This window comes from Mustela nivalis (assembly GCF_964662115.1).
Source record: "Mustela nivalis genome assembly, chromosome: 9".
NCBI classification, from domain to species: Eukaryota; Metazoa; Chordata; class Mammalia; order Carnivora; family Mustelidae; genus Mustela; species Mustela nivalis.
This window is the reverse complement of record NC_139028.1, coordinates 110,255,725-110,271,904: the sequence shown is the minus strand read 5'-3', so window position 1 is coordinate 110,271,904 and position 16,180 is coordinate 110,255,725. Positions and strand designations below refer to the sequence as shown.

The 16,180-nt window shown below is 47.1% G+C and overlaps 1 protein-coding gene across 6 annotated transcripts; it reads right to left on the bottom strand.

Moving 5' to 3' along the window:
* Positions 1-918: 918 nt before the first annotated feature.
* TMEM216 (transmembrane protein 216) lies at positions 919-15,610 on the bottom strand. Of its 6 annotated transcripts, none has more exons than XM_082748044.1 (6): positions 15,590-15,610; positions 7,181-7,280; positions 5,361-5,462; positions 4,731-4,823; positions 2,159-2,360; positions 919-1,061 (listed from the first exon to the last, which is right to left on the bottom strand). In XM_082748044.1, exons 1-6 carry the CDS (start codon positions 15,593-15,595, stop codon positions 998-1,000), a joined length of 567 nt encoding a protein of 188 aa, XP_082604170.1. In that variant the 5' UTR covers positions 15,596-15,610; the 3' UTR covers positions 919-997. The 6 variants fall into 6 exon arrangements, with proteins under 6 accessions (XP_082604170.1, XP_082604172.1, XP_082604174.1 ...); XM_082748045.1 differs by lacking the exon at positions 919-1,061 and adding an exon at positions 1,343-1,878; XM_082748046.1 differs by lacking the exons at positions 7,181-7,280; positions 15,590-15,610 and adding an exon at positions 6,033-6,192.
* Between the last annotated feature and the right edge of the window lie 570 nt (positions 15,611-16,180).

Here is a 16,180-nt window from a genome sequence, read left to right as displayed (position 1 = left end):
GCCCCAGAAGCACAGTGCAAGAAGCTCGCAGAGAACCAGCAGATGAGTGAGGACTTCCTGCTCTAATCCCATCCCCACTTCCAACTACTCATCCTCCTCAAGTGGTACCTGTGGAGGAGGAGAATTTACTTGATCTAGACAGACTGCTAAGACAAGATTTCTAGATCCAACTGCTAGTAACCGGTTGTGGGATGCTTGGCTGTTCCCTTCTCATCTCTAAGTCTCCAAAGTGGGAGTTTAGATTCCTTTCTAAGGTTCCTTTTAATTATAAGCCACCTCTAAACTTCCAAATGAGCCTTTCATTCATTTATCTGTGTTGCCAGGAGAACGACCTTAACCACTGAACCTTTAGAAGAAATGGGGAGGCCCTGGAGAACCAGTTCCTGTCTAGCTTGATGTCAACAACTTCTTCAAAGCACAGCTAGAGAAAGCAGCAGTGCAAGCAACAGGCCGGGGGCTGGAGGGGGTCTGTGACTGAAATATCAAGGAGGTTCCAAGATTTTTTGTTACTGTTTCATGGTGGATTAGGCCTGTTTACTACAGTTTTTGGATAGACTCCAAAAGCAGCCAGGAAGCAAGGACACACAAGGGGTAGGAAACAAGATAAATCATCAGTGCTTCTGGACAGTGGAGACCTTCACAGGATGAGAAGGAGCTCGATCATGGGAAATAAGCAGAATTAAAAGCCAGCATAGAAATGCTTAAAGACCAATTAACTTTGACTTTGAGCAAGAGCAGATATTCTAGGATTCATCTGACAGCAGAGGGGCCATATGGCTTGAGGTTTCCTAAAGTGGATTCTGTCATGGCTCCTGGTGGCTTCTTGGGGGAAAAGAGAAAAAAAAAAGCCACTACTGAGTTAGATGAGAAAATTTTAAAGACTTGGAAAAAGGAATGATATACGCATGTAAGGCAATATTTCTCCAGTTTAAAAAAAAAAAAAAGTGTATTTCCTTTTATGTTAATTTGAAATTTTAAAATAAACCACTGGAAAATGCTATCTTTTGACTATGCTTCTTCGAAGTATTCCTGCCTCACTCTGGTAAGAAGCTGACCATGACCTGTAAGAGGAGTGAGAGAAAAGATGCTGGCTTTCGGGCGGAGGTGAAGTGTATAAGCAGTCTGTTACAGGACGGCAGGCCTGAGGAAGATACGGAAGCTGACGGTGCCCTTAGGCGTTAATTTAAGCTAGAGCTGGGGGAAGAAAATCACCATTGCCTTCGTGTCCACACAGGACCAGTAAGCACAGCCTGGGAACAAACCACTGGGACAAAGCCTACCTTCCCTTGGGGCGGATGAAATTCTAGGGACAGGTGCCATAAGGAAAAGGCTGCAACTCCCATGACAGAAAATATACGTTTATTACAAAATAATGTTTGTATCATGATGAGAGTAGAAAAATAACACTATGAGCCACTAAAAAAATTCCGGAGCTCAGTCTCTGGGGAAGGACGTGAGAGGCTTGCGCGTCACCCTGGGAGCAGACCGTCCCAAGGTTCTCTGTGCTCACGGGGAGTATGTGGCTCCGGTCCTGCTGGAAGCCCAAGGAGCCCACGTGGGCCACACAAGATGCTCTGGCCATGAGGATCAAAGAGAACCGGAGCTCAGCAGGAAGCCGGCTCTGAGCCAGGCCAGGATGGGACAGCCTCGCCCCTCCCTATGCTGGAGTGTAGCACAGTCTCTCAGGCTGATGGTCCTGGTTTAGAAGATGGTGCCCAGTGGCTTCATGCTCGAATGTCTGTACTGAGGAAGAGCTGCAACCCTTCCCAGTACAACTTGACCCAGTTCTCACTGGTGTGGCTAAAGACCAGAAGAACCTGTGGTCTCAGCCCATGAGGGCTGCTGGCTGAAATGTCTGTACTTCAAATCCTGTCCATACTGATGGCAGAAAGAAAGAAAAAAGGTTAAAAGACCAGTGAACAAGAGCAGCTGGCCTGAACTGTTCTATCTTCCAAGCCTCTTGGACCCAGAGAACAAGGAGAATCTCTTCCCTGAGTAACTGTCTACCCTAAATAGGAAAAGCAATCCCCTAGGCACCCTTTTTCCCCCTGAAAGTGCTTCAGACCCCTCAGGCTTCAGAAGAACAATGAGTCCCTCCCTAGGAGGAGATGGGAACCCAACCCTCAGGTGACAGGAAATGGTCCCTCAGCAGCGGTACCTGGAGAAAGCCGTCAGGGTGAGCACCTCAAGCAGCAGCTCTGAACCACAGAAGAAGAGCAAGATGCTGTTCATGATGGCTTCCAGGCGGAGCACGTAGGTCTGCAGCAGCAGGTAATAGGAGGCCATCATGGCAGATGGGAAGGTCAAGGCCACACTAATACCAAGTGGCATCTTTCGCTGGCAGAGGTTTCCCTTTGTACCTGTCAGACACAGCCCATGGAATCACCTCCAAGTGACCTGCTTTCCCTGGGCTCAGAGGAAAGGTTGGGGGGATGGGAAGGAGAGCCTGGCAAGGCAGAGAAAAATGATCCCAAATGGGGATGGGCAGATTTATAAATGGGTCCCACTGCGCTCAAAATGCGAGGCTCCGGAGGTGCCACAGGATGGCGTCGTTCACTCCAAAGGTCCTGCTTCAAGTCTGCCTCCCACTCCAGGGACAGCGACTTCTTTGCTTGGGGGGAATATTTTTTTAACTATAATATATAATCACTGAAAATTTTTCAACTAATATAAATACAGAAAATAATTTTAGAAAATATGGAAAGTGAAAGGCCCTATAAAAATAGGATCATACTCTACATACTGTTTTCCATTTATTTTTTCCCATTTAATGTAAGTTAGACACCTTTCCACATATAACTACCTAATTCTTTTTTTTTAATGGCTATGAGCGATTTCATTGAGGCAATTCTATAATTCATTTAACTAATCCTGTATTGGCAGATGTTTAGGTTGCTTCAAATTTTTTTTAAGATTTTGTTTATTAGAGAGAGAGTACTATCGGGGGAGGGGAACAGGGAGAGGAAGAAGCAGACTCCCATTGAGCAGGGAGACCAATGTGGGGCTTCAGGTCATCATGACTTGACCTGAAGTCAGATACTTAACCAACTGAGCCACCCAGGTGCCCCTCTAATTTTGTTTTAATTAGTTTTATTTTTTAAGTAATCTCTACCCAGCATGGGGCTTGGACTTACGACCCAGAGATCAAGAGTGGCACGCTTGACGACGGAGCCGGCCAGGGGCCCCTCTAATGTTTTGATGTTACAAAATATGTGGCCATAAGCTTTCTCCAATAGGTACCTTTACATATCTGTGGAATTACTTGGTTTTTTTCAACCAGTTTTAGATGTGTAATTGTCAGGGTGAAGAATACAAATTTTAGGGGCACCGGGGTGACTCGGTCCTTTGAGCTTATGACTCTTGATTTCAGCTCAGGTCAAGAGCTCAGAGTTGTGAGATCAAGCCCTGCATCAGGCTCTGTGCTCAGTGGTGAGTCCGCTTGAGATTCCCTCTGCCCCTCAGCCCCACTCATGTGCATTTTCTCTCTCAAATAAATAAAATCATTAAAAAAAAAAAAAAAATACAGGGTGCCTGGGTGGCTCAGTGGGTTGAGCCTCTGCCTTTGGCTCAGGTTGCGATCTTGGGGTCCTTGGATCGAGTCCCGCGTTGGGGTCTCTGCTCAGTGGGGAGCCTGCTTCCCCCAAACTCTGCCTGCCTCTCTGCCTACTTGTGATCTCTATCTCTGTCCAATAAACAAATAAAAATCTTAAAGAAAAAAATACATATTTTACATGGCAAAACTATTAGCAAAACAGCTGTTCTAATTTATATTCCCAAAGAGTGTGGGAATAGAGAGGCCTGGTCTTCATATCCAATCCAATACTGAGTATTTGGAAATCTTTTAAATATGACGGATGAAATTGTTACTTTGTTTGTTCAATTTGCTTTTTATTAATGAGTTTGGGCATTTTATCATGGTTACTGATCCTCTGTAATTATTCTTGTATGAACTGCCTATTAGTGTCCCTTACCAATTTTTTAAATTAGGTCATCTTTTCTTTAGTGATTTATGTGAGCCTTCTTTATCCTTTGTTACATGTGCTGCAAATACTGTTTCTTCTCAGCTTCTGTTTTAACACTGTTTTCTGGGATAAGATATTCTAACTAGTAAGGAATTTGCTCTGGATCTGTGAGGATAAAAAACTTGTCCTAAGGGCACCTGGGTGGCTCAGTTGGTTAAGCATCAGCCTTTGGCTCAGGTCATGATCTCAGGGTCCTGGGATTGAGCCCTGTGTCAGGTTCCCTGCTCAGTGGAGAGCCTGCTTCTCCCTCTCCCTCTGCTGCTCTCTCGACTTCTGCTCTGTCTCCCTCTTTTGCTCTGTCAAATAAATAAATAAAATCTTTTTAAAAAATGTCCTAAGAAATCCGTGTTCAGAGAGAAGAGGGGACCTTAATACTAATGTGACATATATGACCTTGAACATGGACTTACAGTCAAATCTATTCTCCCAAGCAAGCCAGGGGGAGGAACCAGGCTCTCCTAGCACTTAGGAAATTAGGAAGGAACTATCTAAAATGCTACTGCCCACCTCTGGCCCTACAGAGCAACAAACAAGTAAAGCTTGACCCAAAATATGAAGCAGCTTGAAACTTCCGAGAAGGAGTAATGGGACTTTCCACCAGATCCAATCTCTTATTGTGAGACCAGGTCATGTACTTGTTCTTGTTAATCAAGTTACAGAGAGCAGTCTGTCTGAGAAGAATGGAAATATTCTCTGGACAAAACTCACCAAAAAACAGTCGAATTACTTCAATTCCAAGGTAAAGGAGAAGCATCACCACATCGAGTACTAGGTTGGCTGTTGGATATGGTAGCAGGAGAGCTGCCAACAGAAAAGCCAGGGTTTGCAAGCCTATAACAGCACCCACGAGAGCTCCCCCACACCTGGGGATAAAGAGGGCATGCATCTTATCAGCTTTCCATGAACTAGTTAGCAAGATGTGGGCAGGATCTATTAACCTGCTGCAGGATACGTTAACTCGCAGTGTGACCCTGTCTGTTAGAGGCCAGCTCGTTATTAGGGGATTTCACCCCAAACTCCAAGAGCCTGTGAGGCCTCCACTCTCCAAAATGATTGGATCTACATAGGTACACTGGCCCCTGAGCAGTTTCTGAGGGTCACCAATGAGCTTAGTGGGGCTCAGCGGAGAGGTGAGGAGGGAGTAAGGACAGAGAAGTCCACATTTCTCAAACTGAGGAAATGCTTGCTGCGGGGCTTCCTAGTGAATCATTCTCGAAGAAGCCATAGAATGAAGAAGTGAGGAGGAGCTACAGAAAAGCAGGCTCTTGATGGGAGTTGGCTCTGGGCTGAGGTGGGGAAGGGATGTTGGGGCAAGGGTAGTCAAGCCCCACGCCTTACCTTTGTACAGAAATATGAAGAGTTCCAGCAGAAAATAGGTAGCATAATACCACCCGTTCAGAAAGAACAGGATTTCCAGGGGGGTGGAGGACAGCCGTTTACCTGGAAACAGCACAAATTAGAGGGATGGGCCGGACGGCACCTCAATCTCCGTTCTTTGAATGGTTCTGTGCCTAACTTGGAAGAAAACACGAGGTCGCAGCTAGTGGAAAAGGCCACCTGGGGTACCTCTGACTGCGGATAATGAGAGGGCGTGTGCGCGCGTCCGTGCGTGTGTGTAGGGGGCTTCCCTTAACCCCCCTCATTCCCCGGAATTACAGTCAAACCCGACTCTTGTCTTCTGGGGGAAAGTCAAGGCCTCTCTAAGATCTAACCCGGTCACTATTCGGGCCATTGGGGCGCAAAGGCCAGCACTGGCCTGTTTGAGGCCACAGGGCAAATTCGTAACTGAGCCGGCCTAGAAGAGGCCCAGCCCAGGATCCGGGGGCTTCTAGACCTGCACCTGGAGACCTTCAGGCATTCCGGGAGGGTGGGGCTGCGAAACCCCACTCTAGCGAGCGGGGAGCGATGTCCCTAGCCCCGAGAATGATGAGTTTAGGTTGAGCTCTAACGGGGGCGAGAGGGACACTGAAGGCATCAGGACCAGAGACTCACACACCTCCGAAATCTCACCTCGCGGCGCCATCTTCAGTCCCCATGGAAACTGCGCACGCCGCTACAGCCCCTCCCAGAGCAGCGAGGCGCGGCCGGAAGCGGGGGATGGAGCGACCCCGGCTTCTGGCCCCTCTGTCCGCCCGCGGCACTCTATGGTTTCCAGGGCCCGGCCACGCGTGCGCGGGGAGGAGCGCGGGCTGCCAGCCTTTGGTGGGGTTTCTGCTCGCTGAGCGTGGAGGAACAGTGACGGGGGCAAAGCTGTCGCCCGAGGGGCCCCGGGGCAGTGGCAGTTCTCAGACTCGCCCGACCCCAGGTGGCCATGCATTGGTCTAAAAGGTCAGCTGTGTGGCACCGTGACCACAGGATTAGTAAATGGGCCCTAGCCCGACGATTCTCTTTTCTAACAAGGGCTTCCGATGAGAAGCCGCTTGCGCGACCGTGCTCTGCGAACGCCGCGTGGGGGTTAGCATCGGCCTGTAGTGTGGCCGACTTAGGTGTCAGGTAGTTAGCGGACCCCACAACGGGTCAGAAACAGAGCCCCCCTCCAAGAAGCACAGAGAAGACACAAAGATGAAACGTGATCACCACGTGACCCAGAACAGGAGGGGCATTGAGAGGCCAAAATACTCCTCCGCGGGAACTGAAAGAAGTTGCCAAGGGATGGCCTGTGAGTTGGGTTCTGAAGTCTGAATACCATTTGGAGTAATAAAAGTGTGTCGCTTCCCGCAGAGGAGTGGAAAGATAAAGGGTTTTCAGTGGACCCAGGCTGACATGCCCGTTAACCCGCAGTCGGTCCTGGCAGGGCAGGAAACAGGTAATTTGAATAGAGTGACTAACCTTTAAGGACGGCAGTGTACTCCTCACTAGTGGGAATGGAGGTGGGCGGTAATTCTTTTCTTCTGGGCATAAAGGGGAAGGAGCAGAAGCGATTCCATGCACCTGGAGAGGGCTATGAAGAAGCCCTCCCACCAGGCCCTGACAGAAGCCTGGTGGGTACATAACCAACCTTGTTTCCCTCCCCTCTCCTCTGCCTTTCTATCTCTACTTGTGCCTCTCATTGGCAGAACTTTCTGCAAGCTGAAGGTTTTCTTTAGCAACCGTGAGCAAAGCACAGAGGAAGGTGGGGAACGGTGGAAAGCGATCTGGTGGCACAGGGCTGTGTTTACCTCCACTGCCTGCTCCATACGAGACATTAGGCAGGTTCCGGCTTTGAGTCTCAGGTGTCCCATCTCTAAAAGGAAGGTGGACCAGCTGCTTGCTCTTGTACTTAAAGTTGGCAGGTTGGCAGGGTGTGATGGTGGTGGAACACAGCCGCACCCACTCATTTACATATTGTATACCGCTTCTCTCAGGCGACAGTGGTAAGCTGAGTCCTCTCCAGCAGAAACAATGTGGCCTGCAGCCTTGAAAACTTAACCACCTGGCCCTATTCACCCCTGTCATAAAGAATGGCAAGGAGTAAACGTACCACGGGTTAAAGTAGATGGTAAGACGGAATTGCCCCTGGCACAGCAGGCAGCAAGAATGGCAGCATGGCAGCCTGGGTCCCCTGCACCCAGGTCCTTTGAGTGACAATGAGCCCAGATAGTGGGGCACACGAAGCACAAAGCCCCATCCGAGGATCCCAGGGTAAGGGCTCAGCACCTTTTTAAACAAGCAGCTAGAAAGCCAGGGCCCCTGGGGGGAGGGAGCAATTACAGTGTAGTCGTATATACAATAACGGGTTGATATCTAAAATATAGAGAACTTATACACTCAATAACAAAACAAAATAACAGTCGGCTTAAGAAATGGGCAGATGCCACGAATAGACATTTTTCTGAAGAACACATCCAGATGGCCAACAGACACATGAAAAGGTGCTCGACATCACTCATCATCATGGGAATGCACATCAAAATCATTATGAAAAAAGAAATCACCGAGTGCCTGGGTGGCTCAGTGGTTTGAGCCTCTGCCTTCGGCTCAGGTCATGATCTCAGGGTCTTGGGATCGAGCCCCGCATCGGGCTCTCTGCTCAGAGGGGAGCCTACTTCCCCCTCTCTCTCTGCCTGCCTCTCTGCCTGCTTGTGATCTCTATCATATAAATAAATAAATCTTTTTTTTAATTTTAAAGATTTTATTTATTTGACAGAGAGAGAGAGATCACAAGTAGGCAGGCTGTCAGAGATGTGCATGTGGGGGACATCCAGCGTGCTCTGTCCCAGCTGTGTGCCCAGAGTGGAGGGACCCTCAGCAATCTGTTAACTTCAGCCCAGGTTTGGTGACTGCCTTGCCACAGCCTCATCCGGGCAGCGCATTGGATCCCTCTGGAGCCTGCCCACCGGCCCCAGCTTGCTGCACCCCAAGGGGTGTTTCCCAGAGCTTTCCTGATATGGACCCCAGAGGCTCCAGATCTCACCCTACAGTAGCGCCCTGACTCCTCTGCATCCCCTCCTGCCGGCCTTGGCTCACCCACACCCACACCCCGGGGCCCTCCCAGCAGAGATGCCATGGACACCATGCACTCCGTACAACATCGCCTCTGATCAAGACCCTCATTTCACAACAGAGGAAGTGCGGCAATGGGCTCGTGCCCACAGAATTAACAGGACTTCCCACACATACTTCGTCACCCGGAACCAGGGGGTTTGCTTGAAAAGTGGAACAGCTTACTGAAGACTGGGTTATAGCACGGGGTGGGAGACAACATCATGAAAGGATGAGAGGCTTGATATACAGAATGAAGGACTTCTTTGAATGAGAGTCCATTAGATGGCGCTGTCATCCCCCTGGCCAATATCTATGGGTTCTGGAACCAAGGGGGTAGAAGTAGGAATGACTTGGCCCATTAGACCTTACCCACTCAGAGTTTTTGCCTCTTATCCTGAAAAATTGGAGCCTACTGATTTGGAGATCTTGGTTCGCAAGTGAGGAATGGTCCACAAAGGGACACAAAAATGGTACCATTGAATTGGAAGAAGGGACTGCTACCTGGCCATTTTGGGATCCCTATGCCACTAAACCATGGGGCAAAAAAAAAGAGGGAGGGGGGCCCAAGCTACCGGCTCGAGTAATTGAATTGATGCTGATTCTCAAGGGAAAATTCCACTGTTGCTACACAGTGGAGGCGAGCAAGACTGTCTTTGGAACCTTGGGGTGCCTGGGTGGCTCAGTGGGTTAAGCCGCTGCCTTCGGCTCAGGTCATGATCTCAGGGTCCTGGGATCGAGTCCCGCATCGGGCTCTCTGCTTAGCGGGGACCCTGCTTCCTCCTCTCTCTCTCTCTCTGCCTGCCTCTCTGCCTACTTGTGATCTCTGTCTGTCAAATAAAATAAATAAAATCTTTAAAAAAAAAAAAAAAGACTGTCTCTGGAACCTAGAGGATTCTCTGGGGGCATCTCAGTACATCCATGCTTCCCCAAAAGCAGGGCAATTAAGGACAAAGATCTTTTAAAATGAGGGTTTGGGTAACTGTACCAGGTAAAGAGCCCAAAGCACCAGAATCTCAGCTGAGGACAAGGGAAATATGGAATGGGTAGCTGAAGAAGGAAGCCATGGATATCAACTGTGACCTTGTGATCTGTTACAAAAGTGACCCATTACAAAAACGAGGACTGTAGTAATTTGCATGTGTTTCTTTGATTCTTATATATATCTTTGTATGTACTGACCATTTTCTCCTTTTTTACTTCCCTTTTTATTTTATGTACAAATTGCAGCAGGTTAACTTTATAATTTAATCTTTAGGTAATAGAATATTTTGTGGAACCATGACTAAAATTGTGGAGTAATTACTATAGCCAGCTCTGGATACAGTGACGGTTAGAATTGTGTCTTCTCGGGGCACCTGGGTGGCTCAGTGGGTTGAGCCTCTGCCTTTCGCTCAGGTCATGATCTCAGGGTTCTGGGATCGAGTCATCTGCTCGGCAGGGAGCCTGCTTCCTCCTTCCTCTCTCTCTGCTTGCCTCTCTGCCTACTTGTGATCTCTCTCTGTCAAATAAATAAAATCTTTAAATAATAATTAAAAAAAAAAAAGAAGAAGAATTGTGTCTTCTCATTGGGAGAGGGGTGAGAACATCACTTTTAAGGATAGACATATTTTATTGGTAGGACTATAACTGATAGGGAAGTTCAAATATGTCTAGAAGGACACATATGGATCCTAAGTAGCCAAGAAGATGAATTCTGGTATCTATTTTTTGCCTCGTAGTTCCAGATTCACCCTGTTGATAATGGACAGGACTCAGCATTCGTTCCTCGAAGTGAGCACGATTTTAGCTTTGTCAGTAGAGGGCACTGGAGGGACACTCGAGGAAGGAAAGGACTTGTCTTCTTGGCTGCAGGGAGCTCTGGTTTGCTCTTCCTTGCTCTGGTGCCCTGCCTGAGCACAGGGACGTCAGGGACCATGGTGGGCGGGGGGAGCTCAGCGCCAGCTCAGCACCAGCAGTGGGCACTCCCTCGGCAAACTTGCAGGCTGGGTCCAGCCCCAGCGACTACTTTGCGGTGGCCCTCCTGGGAGGGAGGCTGCATGCTCCAGGCCTTGTCCCTGTGGCAACTCCCTAACTCTCTGCATATGCACCCTAGGCCTTTTTCACCGATGCCCCGGACCATTGTCCCAGAGCCCCCCAGGCATGGACTCTTCGTACTCACAGCAGTGCCCACTCCCTCTGCACGTCTGCTCACCAACCTCAGCCCTTCTCCTGGGAGGGTTGATTCGCGTGGCCCTCCACGCCTTGTGTGGAGGTCATGCATTCCAGGCACACAGGACACGCTTAATTCCTTTGGTCACCTTACCAACAGTCTTGGCTCCCCTGTAGCCTGGAAGGTTGTTTCCTGGAAGCTTCCCAATGTGGACACTGTGGGCTCTGGGCCTGGGGCCTACAGGTGGTGTCCTTACGCTGCCCGTGCACCTGCTCACGGGCCTCGGCTCACCTGTGTCCTGGAGGGCTGCGTCTTGCCTGGCAGCCGTGAAGCAGCTCTGGTCTGAGCAAACCCGTGAACCTGTCTCCCACCTAGTGGGCTACAGTGAGGTCTGAACCCCAGTCTCAGGGTTGGGGGACCCTGCCAAGTTTGTCCTTTCTTGGGTACTCTCCCTCAGCCCTCGGGCACCTTTTTAGGTTTCTCTTTTTTTAGAATTCTCTTGACGTCTTTATAGTTACTCTTTTGTCAAACTTTATAGTTAATTTATTAATTTATAGTAAACGTGCCACATTTAAACTACTGTATGATTTCTATCTCCTGATTGGACCTAGACTGAACCACCTTGTTACCTTGTTACTGATTTCTAGCTCGATCCCATTATTGTCAAAGAATGTACTATTTGTGCTTTTAAATTTACTGAGAATTGTTTTATGGTACCTACTGGCCAATATTCTGTGTACTTGGGGAAAAAATTGCATTCTCCACTCCTATATGTTATAAAGAAATTAATAGGAAAAAAGACTTTCCTTTTAACTGGGCACTATTTCTGATGTGCTCCATTCCTTTCTGAGAATCTGAGTCGCCATCTGTCCATTCCCGTTTCCTTCAGGCCAAAGAATTCCTGAAGCATTTATTGTTGTGCAGAATTGCTGGCGGCTCATTCCTTGAGTTTTCTTTTATCTGAAAATGTCTTTATTTCATCTTCATTCTTAGAAGTATATTTTTGGTGAATGCTGAATTCTGATGATTTTTTTTTTTTTAAACATCTTAGAGATGCTCTATTCTCTCCTGACTTCCAATTTTTAGTAAGAAGCCAGCCATCAATTGTTATTCATTTCTGCGTGGTGTGTCTTCTCTTGATGTTTTCAAGATTTCCTTTCACCTTTAGATTTCAAGGATTTGACTAGGATGCCCTAGAGGTAGCCTTTCTGTGTTTCTCAAGGTGGGTTCGTGCAGTATCTTAAATCTATAAATCTTTCATCAAATTAGGGTAATTTTTGGTCATTGCTTCCTTAAATATTTTTTCTGCCCTGTTTCTTCTCTTTGCCTTCTGGAACTCCAATTACAGATATGTCAGACTGTCTGATGTGATATAACTAGCCTGTGGAATATTTTAAAAATCTTTTCCCTCTGTTTTTCAGCTTGGGTGATTTCTGCTAGTCTATCTTCTAGTTCACTTAAGTTCATTGTTATCTCAGCTTTTGGTGTTAAATCCATCCATTTAATTTAAAACTTCCCCGTTACTGTCATTTTTTTTTAAGATTTTATTTATTTATCAGAGAGAGAGGGCAAGAGAGCAAGCACAGGCAAACAGAATGGCAGGCAGAGGCAGAGGGAGAAGCAGGCTCCCTGCCCAGCAAGGAGCCCGATGCGGGACTCGATCCCAGGACGCTGGGATCATGACCTGAGCCGAAGGCAGCTGCTTAACCCACTGAGCCACCCAGGCGTCCCTACTGTCATTTTTATTTCCAGAATTTCTATTTTTCAAAAAGTATTTGTTTCTGTGCTGAGGTCACCTATCATTTTGCTGGGAATGTATTTTCATTGCTGCCTTAATATCCTTGTCTGTTAATTCCAATATCCGGCTCATCTCGATGTCCATGTCAGTTTTTAAGATTTTATTTGAGAAAGAGAGAGCACAGCAGGAGAAGGGGCAGGCAGAGGGAAAGGGAGAAGCAATCTCCCTGTTGAGCAGGGAGCCTGACCAGGAGGTGGGGAGGCTCGATTCGTGGACCCTGAGTCCCAGGCAGACCAGACACTCAACCGACTGGGCTACCCAGGCGCCCTCCATGTCAGTTTTGAATGTTAAAGTGTGGAGACTCTGGTTTCTGTTCCTTGTCTGCAAAGACTAATGTTCCTTTGGTTGCCTCTAGTGATTGGCCTGGCCGGATACACACCGGAGGCCACGCTTACTGGGTGGTGGCTCCAATCTCAGCCTAGATCTTCTGTCTTTAGCTGAGTTGCGGTGAGTCTGCATCGCACATGCGTGGTGCAGGGCTTGGGCAGAGACGTGGGCAGACAAAATCCGGGGATTCCCACCTCTCCGGCTACTTCCCTTCTGAGATTCTCATCTTTCTCTCCCATGCCTTCAGTTGCCCTGGCTCGGTGCTCTGGTCCTGGGATTCTTTTTACCAGCATCCTGTACATGCCTCTTTGCCTACTGCCAAGTTACGAGTGGCAGAAATAGGGAAGTTTCTCTGCGTGAATCTCCTCTTGAGAATGTGGACTGCCCATCAAACTCTCCCTTCATTCTGTTATCTTCAAGCAGCTGTTTTTGCACATCATGTCCAGACTTTACAGTTATCTGTGGAGGCGTCATTCCCATAAGTTCCTAGGTATAGTTTAAGTATTTTATCTATTTCCTCCATGTTTTCCTCTATTTCATGAGTGTATCATAGTTTAAACCCCTTGTTTACTTTCTCCAATATCTGGATCCTTTGTTTCTATTTTTTTACTTTTACTCTGGTTTTAAATAATAGGACCTATCTCTTGACTTGCCAGTACTTACTACTAGATCCAGAGATTGTGTATAAAAAACATAGCGTTTCTAGATTTTTTTCCCCACTCTTTTCTCTGAAAGGGAGATAGAAGGGGACTGATTACCTTAACTTACTCATGAACTCTATAGCGGGGGGAAGCTGCACCGCCACTTTGATAAGCGTCAGTCTACCTGTTTCATCTTGTTCCTAGTGAGGAGCCCTGAGCTTTTTATCTGTTCAGCAGTTCCCTCCCGCCGGCAGGTTCTGAATTCTAATTATCAGCACTGTAAATCTGCCAAAAATTCTGCTCTGCTCTTCGGAGCTTTGCAGCTTAGCTTTTGATAACCTCTGGCCCTAAGATTTGGTAAATATCTGGAGGAGGTAATTGTTCTCTGTGTAAGCCTCCTTGGGTCCTCAGTTCTGTTTCTCCAATGTTGTAAGACAACCTGGCTCAGCAGGCTTCTGTTTCCTGGCTGTAACCCTCCATCTGAGCAAAGCCTGGATTCTTGGCTTCTTGCTCAAACCCCAAATCAGCAAATGCCCCAGGGAAAAATCTGCTGCAAACTGTCAGCTCCCTACTTTAGAATTTAGTATGAATCTCTCTACTTTAGAATTTTAGGTCCCTCAACCCTCCTTCCTTTGGTAATCCTCTGAGGCCCTTTAAAAAGTTGATTTTTATATTTTATCTGTTTTTTCTAGTTACTAACTGGAGCACTGGTCAGCCAGAAGCAACTCTGTCCTACTAAGTCTCTAAGCATTTGTAAAATGCTTTTCTTTCCTCTGATGGCTGACTGTCCCCAGGGAGTTAATTTAACATTCCATCTTAAATACACATTCCTACAGCTAAGTGGGGGGAGGGGAGGCAAACGGTTTTATGGCATTTTCCCCCATAATCATAGCTGCATATAAAATATACACACATATCGTCAAAGATTTGAAATAAGGGACGCCTGGGTGGCTCAGTCGGTAAAAGCCTCTGCCTTCAGCTCAGGTCATGATCCCAGGATCCTGGGATCGAGCCCCGCATCCGGCACGAGCAGGGAGCCTGCTTCCTCCTCTCTGCCTGCTTGTGATCTCTGTCTGTCAAATACATAAATAAAATCTTAAAAAAAAAAAAAGATTTGAAATAAGTGAAATAAATGACTGGGACAGGACTGTGGCAAACTGCGTTTGTCTGTTTTTGGTAAAAATATTTCTGAAATGTTATATTATCTGTAAGAAGTATACAGGTAAATGTAGATTGTCGGAGGGGAAGGAGGGGGAACTCAGTGGCTGAGATACAACAGTGGGAAGATTAATTGCATAAACCCTTTTAAAGCTTAAATTTTGTATCACATGAATATATTAACTATTAAGGAAATACACACACACACACACACACACCCCAGAATTCACAGGGCCCCAAAGTGCCACAAATATATATATATATTTTTTAAAGATTTTATGTATTTATTTGACAGACAGAGATCACAAGTAAGCAGAGAGGCAGGCAGAGAGAGAGGGAAGCAGGCTCCCTGCTGAGCAGAGAGCCCGATGCGGGACTCGATCCCAGGACCCCGGGATCATGACCTGAGCCGAAGGCAGAGGCTTAACCCACTGAGCCATCCAGGCGCCCTGCCACAAATATTTTGAAGAAACAGGCATTTGGTTGTTCTCACTAGCTGCAAAGACTACAGAGAACAATCTAGGCCAGATTCATTCTGGGGCACAGAAAATTTCATCTTCCCGAAACTGTTGTGAGCAAAGGGGAATATAACATTCCTATACAAGCTTTTGTGAAAAGTTCAAAGTTGGGCTATTTTTTCATGGATGTGGGTGTAGTAAGCATAGATGATGGTTGCTTTGTTAGTTTTTTTTAGATCACTTGTTCCAATTATAGGATATGGGGCCTTACATGGTTTATTTAACCCTGTACCTTTTCTTCTTAAGTAACTGTTAAAATCTTGAAAGCACAGCTGATTACCTATACAGTCTCTCTTTCCCCAGAACTTTATTCTAGTCCTTTAAACCAGGACTCAGTATACTGTGGCCTGTATGGGGCAAATCTAGCCTATTTTCACACAGCCCTTGAGCTAAGAATGGCTTTACATTTTTACATGGCTAAAAAGACTTTAAAGAAAAATGTTGTGTGACACATGAATAGGATATGAAATTCAAACTCGTGTCCTTAAATAGTTTCATTAGAACACAGCTACATTCATTCACTGATGTGTCATTCCAGCTGCTTTCACATTCTGGCGCAGAAGCGGAGCACAGGCAGGACCCAGGCAGGCAAGTTCTGGTTCCAAACCACCACAGCAAAGAAATAACGCAATAAAGAGAGTCAAATCAATTTTTTCATTTCCTAGTGTACATAAAAGTTGTGTTTACACCATCCTATAGTCCACTAAAGGTTCACTAGCTTTAGGTTCTAAAAAAACTCTACATATATACCTCATTAAAAATTATTGCTGGGGCACCTGGGTGGCTCGGTTAGTTGAGCATCTGACTCCTGGTTTTGGCTCAGGTCCTGATCTCAGGGTGGTGGGATCCAGTCCTGCGCTGCATCAGGCTCCATACGCTCCACGGGGAGTCAGTCCGAGATTCTCTCTCTCCGTCTGCCCCTCCCCACTGCTCTCTCGCTAAAAAAAAATAAATCCTTAAAATAATTAAACTGAGGGGCGCCTGGGTGGCTCAGTGGGTTAAGCCGCTGCCTTCGGCTCAGGTCATGATCTCAGGGTCCTGGGATCAAGCCCCACATTGGGCTCTCTGCTCAGCAGGGAGCCTGCTTCCCTCTCTCTCTCTGC

What these genes read in the sequence shown, in the direction of transcription:
- TMEM216 (XM_082748044.1), bottom strand. An exon ending in AGTAATTCGACTGTTTTTTG is followed by an intron (nt 2,361 to 4,730) that starts GTGAGTTTTGTC and finishes TGTGTCTGACAG; the next exon opens with GTACAAAGGGAAACCTCTGC. An exon ending in ACCCTGACGGCTTTCTCCAG is followed by an intron (nt 1,062 to 2,158) that starts GTACCGCTGCTG and finishes CTCCTCTTACAG; the next exon opens with GTCATGGTCAGCTTCTTACC.